Consider the following 23,953-nt stretch of genomic DNA (forward strand, 5'->3'; position numbering starts at 1 on the left):
GAGGAGGGCTACTGGCTGATTACCATATTAATAGAAGGGGCTGCCAGACGCCTCAGACGCTGACAATAACATCGGACAGGTTAAAATCCAAGCGCCACTTATTAGTGGCCAGACCCTGCCTCGCTGCTTTACCACTGCTTGGCCCTATCAAAGCAGCCAAGGAGGGGCTAGTAAGGAGCAGAGCTTGGGTGCAACAAGTGCAACGGTGACACCCTCATTGCACCAAAGACCTAATTTGCATATTAAGAAAATGTATCATAACTCGAGAACAGAGTACCGAATCAACAAAAGAAAAACAGTGTTTTAAATGAGGCAAACCAAAGCTGTGTGTCTATGCAAACAGGTGAACAGGAGGTCGCTTGTGACAGGCTCCCTTCAAGAACAAAAGGATCAAGCATGCTGAAATCCAACATGCTGATAACCGCCATCCATGGAAAGTCAAGACAACCCCATACACATTTGATGGTCGGTGGGTTGGCCTTATAACAGACCTGTGGATGGGAAGACATCCACTTCTAAGACAGTTCCATCCCTAATGCTAGCTCAGCAAGAAGCTTTTATGTTTTAACCCAATATTCAGAATCTCTTCAACTATTGGCTCATGATGAGAATAAAGTGTCTTTTTCGAAAAACGGTGCCACTAAAGTGCAAGGTCACCGTCCTCACGCACATCAGAGAAGTATCCCCAGTTCCAGTGACTCCCACATATTTCTGAGCACAGAGTGCACAAAACCCACAAATGCAACATGATTATCAAACTCAAAAACACATCTGAAAAAACCCCAGATCAATTAGCGATTCAAGAGCCTTAAAAACACACATCTTCCCATTGTCTCTAGTATAAAAAGGAAGCCATCACCGGATAGAGAGAAAAGAAATCTGTTATTATGTCTGCTGCCGTAATGAATCAGAGCCCAGAAGGTGGTCGGGAGGAATCAGCGGGTTGTGATGAAATATTAAAACTAGCGATTATTGATGAAAAATGAATTAGACTTCTTGATTTCCGCAACCTTTTCAATCATATCCACATAGTTCTGGAGCTAATTAAAACAGCTCAGACACATTTGGCTAGCTCCCGAGCAGCCATTTAGAGATCTGCGTAACAAAAGGCTTTAAGGTCATATTTCCATATGTGCGGGTGTTGTGTATGTGCAAACGGGAGGAGGGCTAAAACAATTACATTTCTACGTCGGGGTATTTGATTTGGGAGATCCTGAAGTAGACTTCTCAGCTAATCATATGACTTATGAACCCATTTCTGAAGGCCACAAATGTACCTCTGGTGTGTGGTCGATCAATAAAAAAAAGTTATCAATGACACTAACGAGAGTAATGGCTTTAGGCGAAGGTAACACTGGAAAGCAACAGAATTGCTTAGACAGCTGTGAAGTACAATAGGATAGCATCATGCTGGGGGTGGTAGTGGTGTAACCACCATAAAGGCAATATAGACAACCACTATACAACCATCTCCGAACCCAGATCTCTCAGATGTTGAAATTGCTTGGTCAAGGGACTAGACCTTAGCACATGTGGCAACCTCCATGAAGCCAATACAGATCAGCAAGGTTTACATTCAAGGATGTCAACAGATGGTTGGCCCACTAAAATAATATAAATAAAAAAAATATCAATATCTGTCTAGAAAATGATCACAGCACCACACAACTAACCAGCTCAAGACTTCCCCAAGAGCCTCGAGGGGTTGTCCAGTTTGAAGATCAAATGGTGTCTCCAGTGATCAGTTATAACCTCCAGACGAACCTAACTGTTTAATTTCCCTACAATGCCACCACAGGCAAAATAAAGAATTACAGTTCCCACTGAAATCAGTGGACTGTTCATGTAATGAACTGACATCCCTGATCTTCCAGGGTAAGAGACCTCCTAGTAGAGGCTCTCCATGGCCTAAAAGATGAGGGTCTAGAACATTGATGGCTAACCTCCGGCACTCCAGCTGTCATGAAACTACGACTCTCAGCATGGTCCATTCATTTCTATGGGGTTCTGAGAACAGCCAGGCAAGTGTACACCTTGGGAGTTGTAATTTTACCACAGCTGGAGTGCCGAAGGTTAGCCATCATAGGTCTAGAAGGAAAAGCCCTTCTCCATCTCAAAATATGGATTTCTGTTACCAGACAGTCCCCTTTAAGCCAGAAGTAGAAAACGTTTCCAGGTAACGTGGAGAAATCGAGGGTTATGAATGTGAATGCTGTGTGATCACACTCGCCGATCTGACATAGTCTATGCAATACTTAATTTAATTAAGCTTCTGTTATCAAGCGTATAATATCCAGTGTAGAAAAAAGCAATTAGGTTCATAATCTTCAAGGTTTTAATACCTGCTTTAACTTAAATCTCTAGTTACTGCAGAGAGTCAATGTTGATGTGACTGTAGGGTTATAGGACAGGACTTTAATTTGACTAGCGTCTGGCACAGCAGGGACTAAGCTGTCATCAGCCACCTAGAGGTGGCGCTATTGAATAATTCCATTTCTATATGCAATGGTAGAGTATGCTAATATCATAGAACAAAGTCTTCTACCCAGGACTGGAGAAAGAGTCGCTCTGAAAAAGTGTCTTAGGTATATGAACCACATGCCCACCATGAAGTACTACAACTCATCTGGAGTGGGTGTGTTACACTGGTGGCACATGCCCGCCACTGCTACACTAACGTAGGCAGGTGTCACTCAACTTACCCTGTGTGTATTGGGGTTAGTGCTCAGTGAACTTCTCTGTGGTACTGCTTCAGTTCATCTTTCCCTCTTGCTCTATGTCCAGCTACTGACTAAACTGTTTATGAGGTGTCCTATTTATACTAGGCTTTTGGTTATACCGTTTGCCTAATGTTTAGGTCTTCTAGTGCTTGCTAGTCCTAGTGAAGGTGTGCTTTTTTTCTTCTGGTTACGAGTATTGTCTGCTACAGAACTACCCCAGGACTATACCAGAAGGTGGTGTCCTGGTTGCATCAAAGTCCTTGCGATGGTGGTTAATCATTAGGGGTTAGAAGAACCCAGAATCTACTGGCTTCAAATTACAAAGGCTGATCCTCACCACTTTTTTTTTCCTAACATTAAGGAAGCTGTTGAGACGGAAGGCCTTGTACAGGTTCACACCACCAAACTAAAGAGCTAAAATGAGCCAGGCTTATTCCGACCGACATGCACCCAACAGCAGCAACATAGGCCATCCATTTCTGTATGGTTGCTATATATTTTACAAACCTGGAAACTCTGTATGCGATTATGGTCCTGTCATTTATTTTAAACCAACTCTTAAGGGTCTAATTTCACATCTAGTCAGATATTTCTCTCTAGGCCAGCTCTGTTGGCAATTTAAATCATGTAATGTATTCAAGGTGATTGGTCTTGAGATATTTTAAGCCATCATTACCTCTCTACAATGGGTTATACCTAATACGAGCTTTCCCAGGGATAGCAGGATTATGGTTTCTATGACTGTAAATGGAAAAGGATGTGTACACCTGCCATGTTGCTGCAGGCCAATATCTGGAATTCATTATCAGCCACTCAGAAGACTGGTAGTACAAGAGCAATGGATGACGAATGCTCCCTAATCTGTCCGACTAGCATTAATTAGGGGAAGTGGGTAACAGAGAGGCTCCTTTAATCCTTCTTTTATCTTTCCTAGCTGAATTATTTTCATCTCCCTCAACTTCCAGGAAGATCATTTGCTTTCAGTTAAGTATGAAGCTTTCACTTCTGGTAAGACGTGCTGCAGAGAGTGTTTCATCAACAAGCAAGACTCTGCTATTCCTACATTTCCTGGAGGGAAAAATCTGTATTTGTTGCAGACCGTGAATAGCTTTTGTATCCCTTTTCATATGCCAACCTCATCTAAAGCACTATTTTATTATATGCACTGGTACACATTGAAAACACAAGTTCAATATTTTCATAGTACGGTAACTGAAAATCAAGAGAAAACACATGTCCTCTGCAAGACGACGGAGATCAGTAGTTGTAAGAAGTACAGCCATCCGTGTGGTTATGTACTGCTGTAAATTATTAGAGGATTGTGGGCATTAAATTATGGAACCATATCCAACACACACTTAATAATGACTATTGCTAGCCATCACTGGTGAGAAAATGGTGGCCTAGAGACTCTGAGAACCTTCATTCATGGTTGGCCTTAGGTAGGATGGCGCCCTATACCATGCCTTCCATTGACGACCCAACCTTTAGGGTTCTCAAATAATTCAGTACCACAAAGGGTCCTATGTTACACTACCCAATCAAACTAGGGAACAGTCCAGACTGTCAAGAAGAGTGGTGCCCTTTCAGTGATGCATCTGACCACTCACCCTGAGGCCGACCATGTCTTGATTTATATAAGCATTTATACTCAATACTTTTCCGAAAGCATTAACATTGTTTGTCATGGAGGCCAGTAAGCTTTCACCAGGGGTGAAATGGCCATAGAGTAAATTTCTGGTGGGCCGATGTCCAGGAGGCACCCAATTATATGTCGAGTTAATTAATGCTGGGGGCGTCAAGTAGTTATGTACCTGGCCGGCAACTAAAGTTGTCCTCCTGATTCCTCAACTGGAGTAGGACAGAACATGGTAGATGGTGCTGGCCACCACTGAGGGGCATCTTCTGAGGAGGTATTTTGTGATGCTGGGGCATTATTTTGTGGAGCACTGTGGTTTCTGATGCTGCTGGGGTAGTTTATTGTGTTGCAGTAAGATATTTGGTTCTGCTGGGGCAGTATTTCATGCCACAATAAGGTATCGCTGGCATGGTCTACTTGAGTTACTCTGGCCTTCCGTCAATTGGGACTTTCCATTTTTAGCTTTTTATTTTTATTTTCCTAGGCCACTTTAAATTTCCAGTGGCTTGACCATTTTTCTTCACAGCTTCCCTACTGTATCTCTACCCAAAACTTTCGCCGATCTACTCTGTCCTCCAAGAATATCAAAGGACCAAGGGGAGAATATTTATGTATTCAGAGTAGTGGGTAGATGTGAACGTTGCCTGACCATGACCTGATCACTGGCTTTTCCACTGCTGGGACCCCTCCATTATGTAACCATAGACCATACTAGGTTCACATGAGACGATGGAATATGAACAGCACATTTAAAGGATTTAAGATTGAGTACACCATGTAAATGTTAATGAACATTAAGAATTTAACAAACCGTATAGAGAAGTGAGAGTGCTGTAAGTGGCGATCACTATCTGAAATGACAAGACATTAAGCTTTTGGTTCTAAATTTAAGTAGATATAAAAGCTGCACTTGTATTCCACTCCGACTTAATCTGGTTCTGATTTACTATACAGATGGGAATACCAGAGCTCAGGCTAAGTAAACTCTTATATGGCAAAGAAACTGGTGTTTCTGGCATCATTCAGACAGAATGGGAAGCAGATGGCAGAGTGATAGAAGGTGGCAGGAAGATCTTCAGTTAGATGCCAAGAATACAGCCATATTTCCAATGCAGATAAGCAAGTCTTCCTATCTCGGCAATTACAGACACACTACACAAATGTGAGGCCAAAAGGAAACCAATAAACCCATTAAAGAAGTGACAGAGACCAGAGAAAAAACATTTGATTATGGGGCACGTAGATAGAACCCAAGCAAATGGGTTAGAATGAAAACCATGTCCCTGAGTAAGCAATACTAAACTCATACATACTAGTTCTTAATAGTAAATGGCCACTATCCATCCTAATTGTACATTAAAGGGGTTATCTGATGATTAATGAAAACCAGACACCATACAGCACATGACAATCTCTTTCTAACAAAGCTAAAAAACCAATCCTGTGCCTCCCATGGATCCAGGTATCCTCCCCCATTCAATGCTCCAATTGCTTTGCTTTAGTTATTTCAAGCTGATAACTAAGGGGTGTGTCCTTTCTAGGGAGGGGGGGTCCTTTCTGCTGCAGTTCTCTCCCTAACATAGCTCAGGAGTGTGTCCTTTTGCAGGCTTACGTCCTTTCTGCTGCATATATCTCTCTGTAACTGTCACAGCTTCATACAATAGACACTGCTGGTGGCAGCTGAAAGAGGAAACTCAGCATGTGTGACCACCTTAGCAAGAAGGACATAGAAAGAAGGAAAAGACCAAACAGCAGGTGGCGCTATACAGATAAACTTTCTTGAATAATTCACTGCCTATATTACATTTTTAATTACCATAGTTTTCACTTTATAAGACACACTTTCTTCCCCCAAAAGTGTGTGTGAGTGAGTGTGTGTGTGGGGAGGGGATATATCACTGCGTCTTATAATGCTAATACTAGTGAGCACTTTCATTATGGAAGCACTGACTAGTATGCAGGAGACATGGGGAGCGGTGACCGTAGCGTTACTAGCATTGTCTGTACTCACAGCTCCATGGTCTCCTACGGGCTCGCATTGCACATTGCGCGTCTTGACTGCGTTCAGCGTCAGGATATAGTGCACGCAATATGACCTGATGCTGAATGCAGTCAGATCTCAGTGCAGCTTGGGCCTGGAGAAGACCAGGGAGTGGTGACTGCAGAAGAGACTGCCAAACCTGCAGAACGGCGGCGGAGCAGGAGAGATAAGTTTATTTATTTCATCTCTGAAGGGGGCCTGATCTGAGCTGTGATGGGGTCTGATATGGGGGTCTGATCTGAGGTCTGATATGGGGGTCTGATCTGAGGTCTGATATGGGGGTCTGATCTGAGGTCTGATGAAGATTGGGGGTCTATTCTGAGATCTTATTATTATTATTTTTTAAAGTGCGTCTTATAAACTGAACAATATGGTACATCCAATTACAAAACTTCAGATTCAGGTGCTGGTTTGAAAAATGTATAATATTTTTAATGTGATAATGCATTTAAATTACTCTTGTAACTTTCAAGGGGTTGTCACATGTTGGACACACCTTTCCAAATGTCCTATTAGGACAAAATGGAGCAGAGCAGTGGACAGTCTGTCCATGTATTACAATGGATGGATACTCACTTGGTAGAAACGAGCAATACCACACTTCCCCTCTAGCGGGCTCTGCAGGTGAAGTGAACTGCTGACGACCCAATCCACTGAAGGCCACTGTGGCTGTCAGATTAAAGGGACCGTCTATGATAAAGGAGAGGTATAAGGTATAAGTATACCATGCCAATCCCTAGTTCCAACGAAAGCTGGAGAGATGAAAGAGGACCTGAAATACCGCTAATATCTGAGAGGCCTGATTCTGACAGCTACACCTATGCATCTGCTATAATCAGGGCTTACATCAGCACCATCGTCTGCAGGTAGAGCATTATTTACACACAAGGATCTAATGGCCGATGCTCCAGAAATCACACCATTTCTCATTAACCGTTCTGTAGACACAAGAGAAGGTGAATTGAAACGTTAAAGGAAACGAGTGATGTAGCAGCGCGGGCTTTCTGCCCTTTCTTTATGCAATCTCCTCTTGACATGTCTGAGTAGCATTTACGCCGGGAAGAAATACACAGTTCACCAAAGGTCTTCTGTCTAAAATGGGCATTTTCCCAACAGTGGTAAAATGCATACTGAAAAACATATGATTATGGCATTTATGGGTCCATTAAAGCATCCGCAGAAAGCCGCTTGTGGCTCGCCGACCACTTGCAGGCTCTTTAGAGTCGCTGTAGCTTTGTGCCAATTTCATATCTGTCATGTCTGCCGGAGACAGCACAGCAGAGAAGCAGCTTTCACTAGACTCCGATGTATGTTTTTGGAGGGGATAAAGGGACCCCTACACCGTATCACGTTTAGGAGGCATGATATCAGTACCCATCACCTGCTACATGTGCTCTGCCAGGATGCAATAAGATAAGCAAACACCATCTTTTATAAATCAATCGCTGCAGGTCTTGGTTCTGAGGAACATCCTCAGGAGCTGCCGGGCATGGAGGTCCCTGCCAAGACCAAGAAAATCCACACTAGGGAGTCAAGAATCCTTGTGCAATGGAAACTCTTCAGGGCTGGGTATACTACTACTATAGGGCACCCCATAGAAAACCTGAGGCAGTCTGAACACATCTCCTGCCTCACCATTGGCACCAACTGCTGCACCACACAACCCTTATGCTTTACACTGCAGGTGTGTGCTCAGACTGCCACCTGTACATATGCAAAAGCCCAGCACAGGCTCACCAGGAAGTCGGTGTATGACAAGACTATATACTGAAACAGTCTTTATACTACCTTAAAGGGGATGTCTCACGAAAAATATTCTACGTTTTTCAAACCAACACCTGGATCTTGAAAATTTCGTATAGCTCCTGAGCCATTAACTGAATCTATCTTGATAACGCCACCTGCTGTTTGCTCTTTTTCCAATTTCTCTGTCCTGCTCACTTAAATGAAAGCACATGCTCAGTTCCATCCTTCACCAGCTGAGAAAGGACCCCCCCCACCCCCCACCCCATGAGAAAGGACCCCCCCACCCACCCCCATGAGAAAGGACCCCACCCCCCCCATGAGAAAGGACACACCACCCCCCATGAGAAAGGACACACCACCCCCCATGAGAAAGGACACACCACCCCCCATGAGAAAGGACACACCACCCCCCATGAGAAAGGACACACCACCCCCCATGAGAAAGGACACACCACCCCCCATGAGAAAGGACACACCACCCCCCATGAGAAAGGACACACCACCCCCCATGAGAAAGGACACACCACCCCCCATGAGAAAGGACACACCACCCCCCATGAGAAAGGACACACCACCCCCCATGAGAAAGGACACACCACCCCCCATGAGAAAGGACACACCACCCCCCATGAGAAAGGACACACCACCCCCCATGAGAAAGGACACACCACCCCCCATGAGAAAGGACACACCACCCCCCATGAGAAAGGACACACCACCCCCCATGAGAAAGGACACACCACCCCCCATGAGAAAGGACACACCACCCCCCATGAGAAAGGACACACCACCCCCCATGAGAAAGGACACACCACCCCCCATGAGAAAGGACACACCACCCCCCATGAGAAAGGACACACCACCCCCCATGAGAAAGGACACACCACCCCCCATGAGAAAGGACACACCACCCCCCATGAGAAAGGACACACCACCCCCCATGAGAAAGGACACACCACCCCCCATGAGAAAGGACACACCACCCCCCATGAGAAAGGACACACCACCCCCATGAGAAAGGACACACCACCCCCCATGAGAAAGGACACCACACCCCCCATGAGAAAGGACACACCACCCCCCATGAGAAAGGACACACCACCCCCCATGAGAAAGGACACACCACCCCCCATGAGAAAGGACACACCACCCCCCATGAAAAGGACACACCACCCCCATGAGAAAGGACACACCACCCCCCATGAGAAAGGACACACCACCCCCCATGAGAAAGGACACCCCCCCATGAGAAAGGACACCCCAACCCCCAGAAAGGACACCCCAACCCCGAGAAAGGACACCCCAACCCCGAGAAAGGACACACCCCTCCACTGAGCTGAGATCTTGAATGAAATCTAGCAGAGCAATTGCAGCAATGAATGGAGAGAACAGTGGATCCATGCGAGGTACAGGGCGGGTTCTAAGTTTGTTAGAAACAGATCGTCATGTGCTATATGATATTATAATTACATTTTTACATTAATCATGGGAAAACCTAATTAAAGGGAGTCTGTCACCAGGAAATTCACTAATAAACCAGGCACAATGCCTTCTAGGTCGCTCAGCTGAATGTAATGATAACTTTGACTTAACAATCTGTTGCTTTGTTTTGGAAAAAATAAATAAAGTACTTATATATGCAAATGAGCAGTTAGGTGCACTGAGGGTGGGCCAAAGGCACTCTGCAGACTCTTGCTCCTACGGCTTTCTCGGGCAGCCTCTCCTTCTTGATTGACAGATCCCCTTTAATATGACTGATAAGCTTGTTTGTTGCATCAATTCTATTAGACACTTGAATACTCCATAACAAAAATTTTCAAGCACACATTTTTTTTAGAACGATGCATTATGCTTCCTGGAACAGTATGAATAAACTGCCAACGGGTATTAGAACTTCTCTTACCAAAGAGGCCTGTCCCTACACAGTCAGACACGGGTGATGCCAAGCTATGTAGGGGCACATCTTACGGACAATTAGAATAGTAGAACCCTAGAGCCTGGTTGATAATTTCTTTATAAAACTTTTCAAAAAGATAAAGAGGAACAGCAAAATGCAAAGATGTCTTAGAATCCAGGTATTCAGTAAAACCAGGAGCTAATACTACAGTAAGTTTCCCGGTTTAATTCACCGTATATGGGACCGTCTTCATAATTAGCTCCATTTGTCTTCAGAAGCTTAAAAAGTAAAATCCCTGCAACACAAAGCCGTATCGTGATATCGCACATTTTAAGGAGGAAACTGTCGGACTCCAGTCTAATCTACCCTTTTGGGAGGATGCCAGCGCTTTGAAAAGTTCCCTTTCGGGTTGACCCTGGGGTTCGGTTTAACATTTTGCAAATTTCCAATTAAACCTAGCTACGAGCAAACACATTGCAGAGGGGCTTTTATTATTACTGGGATTCAGACTAGAAGGATCCCCCAGCGCCCTGTATGAGATCTGTGGGTGAAACTTCATGTCAGACAGGAAGATTACAAAGCAGAATTTCCACAACACTCCTAATTAGAACGAGCAAGACTTGTAGTGAAGTCAATTACTGCCGAGTGCATCTTCTAACAGGAAGACGAGGGCTACCAGTAAACCCCCTTTTTTCAGAGGGAACTAATTTGGAGCTGGAGAATGTATCCAGGCAATTTTAGTGTAGTGAAAAAAATACATACTTAAATATCAAAGGGCTCGAGAGTCTTCCAGCCCAACAGGACAACGCAATGAAATGCCAGTATACGGCTACATGCACACAAACGTGGTTTGGTTCCGCATATGAGCCGCAGTTTTTGCGGTTTGGGTGTGGACCTATTCACTTCAATGGGGCCGCAAAAGATGCGGACAGTACTCAGTATGTTTGTTGTCCGCATCAGTTGCTCCGTTCCGTATCTCCCTGCCCCCAAAAAATAAAAAATAGAACATGTCCTATTCTTGTCCGTTTTGCGGACAAAGATAGGCATTGTTACAATGGATCGGCAAAAAAAAGCAGACCGCAAAACACATACGGTCATGTATAATTATGTATAAAAATTGGTCTAAAAAAATAAATAAAAGGGAATACATCATCATAAAATGTCATTCAAATCAGGGGTTGGAATTTTCCAGCTTGGAGAACACACAACATGGCCGACATTTCCTGTTTTCAGCTTTGATGTAGACCTTACTCTGTCCCAGTCTACATCAAAGCTGAAAACAGGAAATGTCGGCCATGTTGTGTGTTCTCCAAGCTGGAAAATGCCAACCCCTGAGGATGGCAGAGCATATGATGTCAGATCTATGGCAGTGCTGAAGACCTAGACAAGGCAGGATAGCATCACTAAACACAAACAGTATTGAGCATTTCTCTTAGGCTAGTTTCAAATCTGCGGCTGTCCTCTCCGGCAGGCTGTTTTCCGGCATAGAATGCCAGGAATCGGATGGACAAAAACCACTGTGTGCAGCGATTTTTGTCCAGCTTATTCCCGGCATACTAGCTGGGTGGCGGCTGTGAAACTAGCCTTACCACTCAATGCAGCTGCCATACATGTGAGAATCTCTGTTCAATATGGCCGCCATCAAGAAAGTTCTTTATTTTACAAAAAATTAATAACTACAATACTTTTACAAAATTCCAGATACCTGGCCTCCTCTACATAATTTGGGCAAAAAAAATTGAAATGGCTAACACATCCCCTTTAAAGCAAATGCAATGAAATAGCATGTAAGCAGACTACTGACAACGAACATAAAGACTTTTCATATATAAAATACTTTATTTTAGCTCCATAAAAATATGTAAAATTTTGCCTAGATACAAAAGATTGTGCGACGCGTATCAGACATCGATGACGGACATTCCACAGTTAAAATGTTAGACATTAAGAATTTATGGAAAAAGGATGCATTGATTCTTGTCTGGTGCCTACCTGTCTACAGGTGGAGGCTTCGCGTTCCTCGGTTTCTTTACTTGAGCATACAATGCTTCCATTTGCTTGCTATCTCTTGGACTTTGGGGTCTGCTGTTCATATTTAGGGTACTACTGCTGGCCACCGTGTCATAGTGACCAGTGCTGGCGTAAGAGGGATCTTCCAGCCCTCCGTAATTCTTTGAGTATTCTTGGATCTCGGCATAGTCCTTTTCTCTGGCTTGTCTTTCGCGAAGCTCACGAGTCTTTGCCTGAATCCTGTAGAGAGAGAAGAGACATACTGGGAATGTTTCATACAAATCAGTAGTCTTCCGCTGAAATAAGGTGGAAAAGGTGACACAAAGACAAAAATTGGTGGACGTGTCATCAGTGAGGAGGAAGGAATGTAGGAGTCTACATCGAGAGAACAAGGTGATATGAGATCCTTTGCCCAAAAGTCTGTAGGCTCATGCTCTTCTGGTATATGAAATGATTATATAATGTGTCAGAAGTAGGACTTGTGAATATTACAGGGAACCTGCCACTATGAAAATGTAGTGTGATCTCATAGAGCAGAAGAAACTGAGCATAACTTGAAATGTATTCATTTAAATCTCTGCTCTCTTCATGCCTAGGAGTCAAGTGGGCGGCGCCACTCTGTGATTGACAGCTAACTGCATGACTAAGCATACTGGGAAGGCTGTCAATCATTGAGTAGGACCGCCCACAGACTCCTGAGCATAAGTGCAGAGATTTGAATGTATAAAATACAAGTTATACTGCATTTTTCCATAAACTATACATATTACTTTAAAAAAAAAAAAAAAAATGCCAAGTTCTTTATTTCTGGTTAGTTCTTCATAGAGAGTGACAGTGTGTGTACATTTAAAGGGGTTGGCCATTCTCATACATTGGGGGCATATCACTAGGATATGGATCCAATGTCTGATAGGTGCGAATCCAAACTCTGGGAATAAGCCCTTCTTTCTCTTTAAACAGCTGATCGGCAGGGTGTCGGCCTCTCGCCGATCTGATATTGAAGACCTATCCCCTATATAGCAAAATTAGAGAACCCCTTAAATGCAACCTGAGTGTGTAAAGGGGTATTCCAGTTATATAAAGTTATCCTCTATCCAGAGGATAGAGAAAGCCTATTAGATCACTGAGGTTCCTACTGATGGGACCAATCGTGACAATGAGGGCTCCGTACCCAGTGGAGACCCCCAAACTGAACGCTCATTGGTCATGCCTGTCCATTCATTTCTATGGGAGTTGCAGAGATAGCGCTGTATTCTGGTTATATAACAGGAATACCCCTTTAAAGGGTCTAACTGGTTTCTAGAATCCACGCCTGCTCTATGGGTAGTGAGTGTCCTCAAATGAGAGAAATCTACAGAAGGAGTAGTACGTAAATCGCATGGCGGCGGGAGTCAATGTATTCTGCTGGACTGCATTTGCTGCAATATCAAAGACATCCTACTCACCACCTGTAGACCCTGCATAAACGAGACGGGAATAATTTCATGAAAATGAATTAAAACTGGGTTGCTGGATCTTTAGAATTTGGCAAGTGCAGCGTGCACAAAAAATAATTAACCAGTCATTCACGAGATGGAAACTTTTCCTGTGCGGCTCGTACGGAAACCTTTGAAGGAACGATGGACTGTCCCCTGCAGTGGGCCGCGGCGAGCGGTATGAAGGCTTTGGGCACCTTTTTCCATCACATAATTGTGACTCTGAATAAGGTTTCATCCGCTCCCGCTAAGCCGCCGTTCCAGATACACTACTTACTGTAAGCTATGCATTTTAAATGCACACATAGGCTTCAAAAAGAAAGTTGAGAAATGTCAAGCCTGACGGATAGTGATTACACAATATACACAGGTGACAGTCTGATGGACCATTACAGCGGGCTGCAGGCCTGCCGCCTCCCCCCTGCTGCTGAGGAACCAGGCTCACGTACTCCGACGAGACGCTATTTTGACAGCCTTCTCTCCTGCACTTCCACATCTCACTGCGCAATTCAATCCACAACAAACCTATAAGGCAACATATACACTGACAGAGGGGGGCTAAACAAAAGATTCAATAGCAATAAGCACTGCAAGCCTACAGATCTATACCTTAAAGTGAATTGTGGAGACAGGCCGATCGGACAAAACCAGAGATAAGAAGCAGGGTTAATTAAGGCAATTAAAGACCTTCACACATTATGTTCATCGGAGAGGTCTGTACTGGTTCTGGTTCACTCTTAGGGTCCATTCACACGTCTGTAGAATGTGTCCGCACCCGTTCCGGAACGGATGCGGCGCCCCATTAATTCTCTATGGGGCAGGAATGGATGCAGACAGCACACAATGTGCTGTCCGCATCCGCATTTCCAGAGCACGGCCCCAAACTTCGGGTCTGCGGCTCAGGAAAAAAAATAGAACATGTCCTATTCATATTCGCAATTGCAGACAAGAATAGGCAGTTCTATGGGGGTGCCGGCCGGGTGTGTTGCGGATCCGCAATGCACTATGGACGTGTGAATGGACCCTTATTGGATCTGTGTGACATAATGTATTAGCTAAACTCCTAAAATAAATGGGGCAGATTTAGACTGCGCAATTCTCAGGCCGAACGTTACTACAAACGCTCGTTCATGATAGAGGTGCTGCCAATCACTCGATGAACAAGTAAAACGCTCGTTCATCAGGGGAAATGACCTTTGCAGCACATTAAATTGATGTTTCTGGGCAGCAGGTTGCGCTGTGAGAACAGGGATCTGCTGCCCAGAAACTCTGAAGGAGGGCGAGAGACGGCAGTAGCGATCGAACAGTCCCTTCTCGATAATTGTCTGCTAGGTGGGGCAGTGTGAATGCAGCATAAGCGCTCATGCACACAAACATATTTTTTTGTCCGTGTCCATTCAGTTTTTTATTTTTTGGGCCAATATGCGCAACCATTTGGGGCCACAAAAAAAGGAAATGACTCCATTTGCATTTCGTATTCTTATATCCTCAAGTCTATTCTGGATGATAAATCTGCCACAAAGTTAGCCTAATTTTAGGAGACCTGCTGGTTGCCAAAATGTCAGAGCAAAATGGCATATCTTAATGTCATCCCTTTCTTATAGAGCCCCATCCCTTGATAATCTATCCCAGTAGATTAATCATTTTGGCTTAATTTCTTTATAAATACGTCTAATATAAGATTTGCCTTCTTGATTCAAAAAAGTGAAAAATGTTGGTACAAAATAGGCCAAAATCCAGGCACATTCACAAATGTCCACCAATGTGCCACCATTTTGTGAATTCCTAACAAAACACAGGAGGACAGATAGATTGACCATTACTAAGAATCGGACCTCAGCATCATGCACACAGCCAGTTGCTGAACTGTATGGAACAGAGATACGGGGCTGAATGGAGCATCATGCTGTGGAATACGAATTCCCTACATCTCCATAATATAGGGCTGCAGAGGACTCCGTATGGCACCTTATACCCTCCTGCACACGTGACTGTGGCGTTCATGATACCTGAGGTAGTTACTGTAGAACAGGCATGCTCAACCTGTGGCCCTCCAGCAAAACTACAACTACAACGCCTGGACAGCTTACAGTAATTAAGGCATGCTGGGAGTTGAATTTTTACAACAGCTGGAGGGCCGCAGGTTGAGCATCCTTGCTGGAGAAGGTTTCTTATCTCAGATTGGTTACCCTACCAACTTATCAGTGGTGGGAACCTACTGTACTAGAGTTCCACATCTTTGCCAAAGACTCAAAATAGCCTTCTCAAGTCCACGTGTCTGGCCAACATGTCCACCTAGGGGTGGACCAAACAATGGCTTCCATTCTTAGGTTCCTTCTTCTGCAGTGATAATCTGCTAAACCTAAATCGATTGCTCAAATATTGGGGGTACCTTAAAGGACTGTGAACATAATAAGAAATGTACATTGGTGAGAAATTGGCAGATATTTATGCATCTCCTTGGTGAACAATTTCACAGCGATCACCAAAAAGTTGTGATATCATCGAAAATTCCAGACATCTAAGGGGCAGGATCACTGAGCGCCAGCGCATACGATGAGCAGATCCAAGTGTCATCCCTCGGCAAGCAACATCTGCCCCGTATACTTTTTATTACTAGGAATTTATAGTCACTTTCAATGAGAAAAATCCTCTTAGCTGACCGATCTAATGCAGTAAAACAGAAGACGAAAGTGCACTCTCCCGTCCCCCAAGAAGGAGCCAGTGCAAAAGGTCACAAGGTGAAAAGCCAACATAATGGGGAAGGCAGCTATGAGACAAAGGAATATGGCCTTCAGAATTAGCACCGCCATAATACTGGAAGTAGCCTGTGGCCATTTACAATTGTGATCGTCACATAAAAATAAACGGAATAATGGAATTACCGGTAAGTAATATTCAGTGTGAAAGGGCGTTCTGAATAAGTAGTTTGCGCTAGACATGAAATTAAGGACAGCTGAGCAGCCTTAAGCCTGAAATATACAATATTCAACTCTTCTATCAGCCCGATCACTCCGCAAAATCAAAACGCCCCATCACGTAAATGTTATGAAGCGTCGGGAGTTGAGGGTCTACCAGGCACTGCTGGGGCTGCTTACCTTGGAATTGAAATTAAACCGAATCCATCAATTTTGTGCCCCCCTCTCCCCCTTGATAGTTGGGTAAGGTCTTGGAAGCCCTCACAGAAATCTGATTTCTCAATGGATCCAGGGGAACCTAGCTAAGGCTACTTTCACACTTCACTGCTGTTTTCCGGTATTGAGATCCGGTAATAAGATCCGGCAGAGGATCTCAATACCGGGAAAAAAAAAAAAGTTTCTGTTTAGTCCTCATGCATTCTGCATGGAAAGAGATCCATTCAGGATGCATCAGGAAGTCTTGAGTTCCGTTTTGTAACCGGACACAAAACCGATGCAAGCTGCGGTTTTGTATCTGGTCATAAAAACTACAAAAACTGATCTGGCACTGAAAACAATGTAAGTCAATGGTGACAGATCAGTTTTTTTAGGAGCCTAAAAAAACGGATCTGTCACCCATTGACTTTAGATTTATTATTTTTCCGTTTTGATTTCACACAACCGCATCGTAACGGAACAGATGCGTTCTGACGTGCAAAACCCTCTGCTGGATCTCAAAACCCGAATTAACAACGCAAGTGTGAAAGTAGCCTTATAGGGTATAGCAGAGGTCAGTAACTTTTGGAACTCCAGCTGTTTGGAAACTACAACTCCCAGCAAGCTCCATTTTCTTTTCTGTAATTTCTGAGAACAGCTGAGCAAGCGTGCACGATGGGAGTTGTAGCTTCACAACAGCTGGAGTGCTGAAGGATGCTGACCTCCGGACTATAGCTAACCTGAAGGTAATTTCCTAAAAATAAACCAAGTAACAGAGTAAGGCTACTTTCACATTAGCGTTTTTGGCAGATCCGTCATTGATAAGCAAAAATGCTTCAGTTACCATAATACAACCGCATAGATCCGTCATGAACAGATCCGGTTGTATTATGTCTTATACAGCCAAGACTGATCAGTCATGAACACCATTGAAAGTCAATGGGGGGGCGGATCCGTTTTCTTTTGTGTCAAAGAAAACTCATCTGTCCCTATTGACTTACATTGTGTGCCAGGACGGATCCGTCCAGCTCCGCACCACATCGCAGACAGAGAAACACTGTGTCCACGATGGGGACACAACCAAACGTAACATTTGGATGCACTCCGTTCCATTCAGTTCAGATTTGTCCCCATTGACAATAAATGGGGACAAAACTGAAGTGTTTTATTCCGCTATTGAGATCTCAATAGCGGAATTGAAAACGCTAGTGTGAAAGTAGCCTAAGAGCTCATGCACACGACCGTATGTGTTTTGCAGCCTGCAAAACACAGATCCGCAAAAAATACAGATGACACTCGTGTGCATTGCGTATTTTGTGGAACGGAACAGCTGGCCCCTAATAGAACAGTCCTATCCTTGACCGTCCGTAATGCGGACAATAATAGGACATGTTCCAATTTCTTGCGGCATGGACATAAGGAAATGGAATGCACACAGAATAATTTCCTTTTTTTTTGCGGCCCCACTTAAGTGAATGGTTTCCACATAAAGGCACAAAAAAATAAAAAAATAAAAATGAATAGATACAGAAAAAAAATTAAAATCCAAAGATGCCTCTGTGACGCACGTCCTTCTCCCCTCGGTGTGACTTGCCAGGACGGATACAGTACAGGCCCATAGCAATAGATGGATATGTATTACAGATAGGGAGGACAATGCAGATGAGTAATGCAGCCGTGTGCACGCACCCTAATAAAGATAATAAGCGGTTCAGATAACCTGCTCATTATCATTTTGGGCTTGAACTAACAAGTTGTTGTTTTTTTGTATGAAGTTTATATGCTCTCCTCACATTTCCAACAAGATTACATTCCCCATTCCAGTCCAAACCCCGCTGGCAGGTTACCTGGCTTCAGCTAAAGCGGCCATAGATTACACATCCTTGGGACATAAATGACTTTGCCAAATCCCCCGGCGATGGAAACAATCTAATTGAATAAATACCCTTATGCAATGCGTCAGCACTTTGCAGATAAATCATAATTATAGCTGGTTATAAAGTACTGCGATCCCAATTTCCATACATATAAAAGGTTGTAGGCGCTGTAAGAGCGCGCACATGGATACTTATAAGAAGGAGGAACACAACAGTTACGACATATGGGCCCAGGTTAGGAAGAGTTCACATCTGCGTCTCCTTTCTGCTGATCCGTCAGAGGAACAGAAAAATAACGGATCGTCTTCTTTGAGCATCAGTTTGTGTCAGTTCCGTCAGACATCCTGCAGGCAGAACTTTTTCGGATAATGAAAACAAAGACGGTTCCGTTATTCTTCATTTGTCTGTTCTTTGGATGGATCAGAAGAGAAAAAAAAGCGCAACGCAGATGTGAACTCAGCCTTATATATTCCAGGTTGGATCTACCCCATAACTCTGTTTTTGGACAAATCCATCTGATTATTTCCACTCGAGGCTCGCTGTGCAGGTTCAGGGCTCATGAACACGGCCACAAGTGTTCTCTAGTTCGAAAATCACAATGGAACATGGATATCGGCCAAGTGCATGCCACCATATTTTTTTTTTTTTAACTCCTGCAGGACATATTCTACACACTGCAGATATGCATGCGGCAAATTAGCTGCATTTCACTGTATGCACAAAGTGGGTGAGATTTTAAAGGGCATCTGTCAGCAGATTTGTACCTATGTAAACTGGCTGACCTGTTACATGGGCACTTGGCAGCTGATGGCATCTGTTTTCACTGCCTGACCCTGTCAATTACATGCAGGGGGCATGACAGTTGCAGAGAGAGCAGAGCCTCTAGGTGTAATGACAACGCCCCCATTGCTCCTAGAGGCTCATTTACATATAATAAAACATAATTTTTCTCAGCAATGCGGGCACATATGAACATCGGACCAGCACAGATGCCTTCAGCTGCCAAGTGCCCATGTAACAGGTCAGCCAGTGTCATAGGGACAGATCTGCTGACAGATGCCACTAAGAAAGCTGCACTAGATATGCAGTGTAAGCGGACCTGCAGCACTTTAAGTGTGCGGCAAATCAATTTATGCCGCGGATTTCCAAGGTGGATTGCACCCTCTGTAATGCAGAACTGCCAACCCCAGGACCAAAATGTTGCAGTAACAGGTGCAAAATAATTATTTATACACAAAGGTTCGTTCAGTAACAAAGTATCTCATAATACGGCATTGGTTTTCACAACAAAGAAACTAAAAAGTTACCAACCACCTGTGGGGTCTGTAAAAACTATTCTGTTCCCTCCTCCATTGGACACATGAGAAATATAGCGTTAAAGAAAATATTTAGGTACAAAAAAAATAATATTTTTAACATTTGCTTTCTTATATAAAAATATTATGATCTTATGGAAAACTTTATAAAAACACTTAAGAAAGTGCCCTGCTGTTCAACTCTCCTGTAGCCGATGGTGTAAGCGTTCCAGATGGCTGCTGAGGAAAGAGGACACCGCGGTATTCTCTGGTGGTGACCTGCGGCCGTCAAGTGGCTCACTTTTTTATTTATTTTCCCAGGAGTTGAAAGAAAGGAGAGGCTAAAATCCGAAAAACTTTCATTTTAGAATGAGTGATCATTAACGCATAAAAATAACAGGGATCATGTACGAAAAGGTTGCTTTAAATTTCTATTCTGAACATGGAAATGGTGTTCCCAAAATGCACCACCTCTTTTTTGTTTTCACATAATTGGGGAGATTTATCATAGACCGGCGTTTTATGCCAGTCTAGGATCTCCCCCCGCACTGCTGGCACATGCCCTTTAAGAGGCGCATCTTAGGCAGTCCGAGCTCATTGGTGTAAATGAAGATAAATGGCGACGGTGGGCACAGAAATTTGTGGCAAGCGGTATTTTAAAATTTGCAAACATGAGGTTTTGTGACTTTTTTTACACCAGACAAATGGGGTATCGGGAACGATAAACTCCCCCCAATGTCTGTAACCATATGACGTGTATGTTGCACTGGTAATACAATCACAAATCCAGAAACTGCAGCATGCTCTATGGCCCAGTGTCGCGGTCCACATCTCACCTCCGTATCTTAATTAACGACAAGAGGAGAAGGAGGAGGACAGAATGTGGCAGCTCTCGATGGCCACCACAGATGGACAGCTTCTGTGGGATGGTACTCTGTGCTGCACTGTGGCGTTTGGTTCTGTGGGATGGTGTTCTGTGTTGCACTATGGTATTACAGACCCTGCCAACTTCTATTGGCCCCATCTACTTGTGTTTTCCCATCTTCTGTCAATTTGGACCCACCTACAACATGGCCGCCACTGTTAGGTTTTCCCAGGGCCATGTCAAGTTCCCTGCTTTCTTTTGCATTAATTTTCATATTGATTTGAGCTTACATTTTAAAATAAAATAGTTTTCCAGGATTTTTATTCTGATGGCCTACCCATCTACGGGGCTCCTGAGGATAGGAGGTGGCATTCTTGGGTATTCTACATATTACATGACGGTGACAACCATGCATGAGCGGCCAAAATAATGTAGCAGTCAGAAGAACATCAGACCACCTCAGGAGTCAATCAGACTTCATTTATAGGCTCAGCAATAAGTACCGTAAGTTAAAGGACTTGAAAAGAAACTGCACCACTCTTGGCCGTGGAAGGAGAATGGTATTGCAGAACACTACACTACCCATTACACTGAATGAAGCCAGACAGCCAAAGTGACATCTGGGAAAAACACAGACTTTACAAAAATATGAAATTAGGGATTTCTAAGCACGTAGGTAACATTACTCTGTCTACATTAACCCTAACTTATATGGGTTTGATAATTATTTGCAACGTTACTACAACAGTATGAATGCTTCATTTACCACTACATACTATTCTGCGCAAGAAACCACTGGCTGCATGTCTGCTCACTGACACCAACAGGTATTGGTACTCTAATACTTTCCTGGCAGAGGCAAAAAAGACCAAGACTAGAGGCGGCCATAGTCACAGAGTGAACGTTCAAGACTCTGGCATAAAAATATGTTACTCAGTGCCAGACGCCCACAGAAACGTCAACCCGCTATGTAAGCCACTATGTAACAAATCTGTACCATTCTTTATAATACAAATATAATATAGATTATAAAATATAAAATGATATATTTATATCAATATAAAAGTCTATATCCATTAATTAAAATAAAAGATAGAATATCAGTAATATTGAGGAACATATAATATACGGCCAAAAATCATAGATTAGGGAAACAACAAAGGACAACTATTTAACTGCTGGTAAAAGTCTAAATCCTATTAGTATAAGCATGACCCACACACCAGGCTTTGGCAGGCAGCACTTTTGTTGTGGCCAATTAAAATTTTTTTTTTTATTAAATAAAAAAAAATCTTGTTTTTTGGAAACCTCCTAATTTCTCTAGTAATCAACAAAAGATTCAACCTCAGAAGGTAAAAGCGCAATATACAAGACACAAATATGACACGGATGCAATAATAAGGCCAATTCCTTCCCTGCTGTCACTAGACCCGCATTAGCAGTCTCTTTTCAGCGTGACACAAATTAATGATTTTCATTCTAGACACTTGTCACAGAGCTCACTAGCCTTTCTTCTAATTAAAATGGATGAAGCTCCGTGATCAAGAATCGGCACCGTTCTATTTTTTTTTTTTTTATTATTTCCAGCGCCGCCTGTTACATTTCTATTCATTAGAGAACAGCTCCTAGCACCCACGGAGCAGGACAGAACGAGGAAACGCGCGGCGCCAGCTGACATATGGGGGAAGTCGACTTTCCCCAGGGGTGTTGTACAATTGAGGCCCATGGGAACGTTCAGCGCTAGATCATTTTAATTACTGCATCGTACAAATGGATTCATTACAACACACTGTGATTAGGAATTGGCCTCTTCTCTGTTCGGTGCCAGAGGCCAAGAAGACATTTCACAGCGCTGCGTAACACACCCCTTTAATAACCACGTCTCACATTATTCCTGAATGGAAATAACAATAGACTGTCGCTGTGCAATTGCAATCAGACAACCTGTATAAAGGGCTAATGGTTAAGTGCTATTTTGCTATACAGCTGGGAGCAGCGATCGGCAAGTGCACGTCTGGATGTGGGGACCCCCTTCTCCCCTCTTTCCTATGTAACCTCTCCGTCTGCTGACGTACCATGCCAAAGAGCAGACATGACAAGGCCATACAGACGACTACCTAGCCATACCGCATTATAGTCGTGGTTTTCAATGGATATGGTGGTGCCTGGGTATGTACACTGCTGAGCTCAACCCCAATTCAGGTGACCCCTAGGAAACCACCTTCATATATCGTATTAGAAAACGAGAAGACATACACTGCACGGGCGTCCCACTGATGTGAATGGACACTGTGATGTTGAACCTCTCCTGAGGTGGCGCTACATAAGAATTTAAAGGGGTTGGTCATATCTATTGCTAACGGCATACGAGCTGGAAACAGCATGCAGCTAGTAATAGGTATTAATCCATCAATGTCCAATTCGATAATACGCTCACTTTACGGTTACCTAGTCTGCTCTGCTCTCAAAATGGACAATAAGTCCCTGATTTAAAGAGGAACTCCACCTACCACCTAGATTTTTTTTTTATCAATCCAGCATATTCTTTTCCAGTGAAATGCATATCACAAATAATCTAAAGGTCACTTTACACCGCCTGATGTTAGGAAAATTATTGTTTGCACGAACGCTCGCTAGAGATAATCTGCTGGTGTAAAAGTGCCGCTGATCACCCGATGAATGATCGAAACGCTCGGACTTCAGGTAATAGGATCCTTGGTGCGGACACCTAAATCGTAGTTTGCTGGCAGCAGATCGCGCCGTCTAAACAGCCTCTGCTGCCGGCAAACAATGGGTCTGTATGGGGACGAGCAATGGCATTAGCAATCGCTCTTCCCCATACTGTAGAGGAGATCACTGCATGTAAATGTCTCCTCCACTGACGAGCAGGAGTTTTCAGGGAAGGAACGCCATCTTCCTAACAACCACTTGTTACATCGGGCCTATAAAGGGGTTATCCCACAAATTTAAAAAACTTTTTGACTCACTTTTCTAGAGAACTCTCCTTTCTGCGGGTGGGCAGCAGCTCATCATGCACCTGCACTGGATGCGCTGCAATTAGCTTGGTAACCTCTTCCTCCCCTGCACATAAAATACCCGACAGATAGCCCCCCAGGGATACATATGCAACATAACGTCCTCACAGTTTCCTTCTCCACTGTCTAGAGAGAGATATAGCTATCTATTTCTTATAATTCAGAGGTAGTTATCGGGCCGCTTCACCTGCTTCTCTGTGCAATTGCTACCCAAGCACTGGAGAAAGGGAGCAGGGAAGC

General features: G+C 43.7%; 1 protein-coding gene across 1 annotated transcript in view; it reads right to left on the minus strand.

Moving 5' to 3' along the window:
• Positions 1 to 23,953, minus strand: part of PARD3 (par-3 family cell polarity regulator) — a 699,053-nt gene that overhangs the window by 130,587 nt on the left and 544,513 nt on the right. Inside the window, 1 exon segment of the mRNA XM_044295563.1 lies at positions 12,036 to 12,293. Within this exon segment, the coding sequence (XP_044151498.1) occupies positions 12,036 to 12,293 (258 nt within the window).

Source organism: Bufo gargarizans, chromosome 5, assembly GCF_014858855.1.
Source record: "Bufo gargarizans isolate SCDJY-AF-19 chromosome 5, ASM1485885v1, whole genome shotgun sequence".
NCBI classification, from domain to species: domain Eukaryota; kingdom Metazoa; phylum Chordata; class Amphibia; order Anura; family Bufonidae; genus Bufo; species Bufo gargarizans.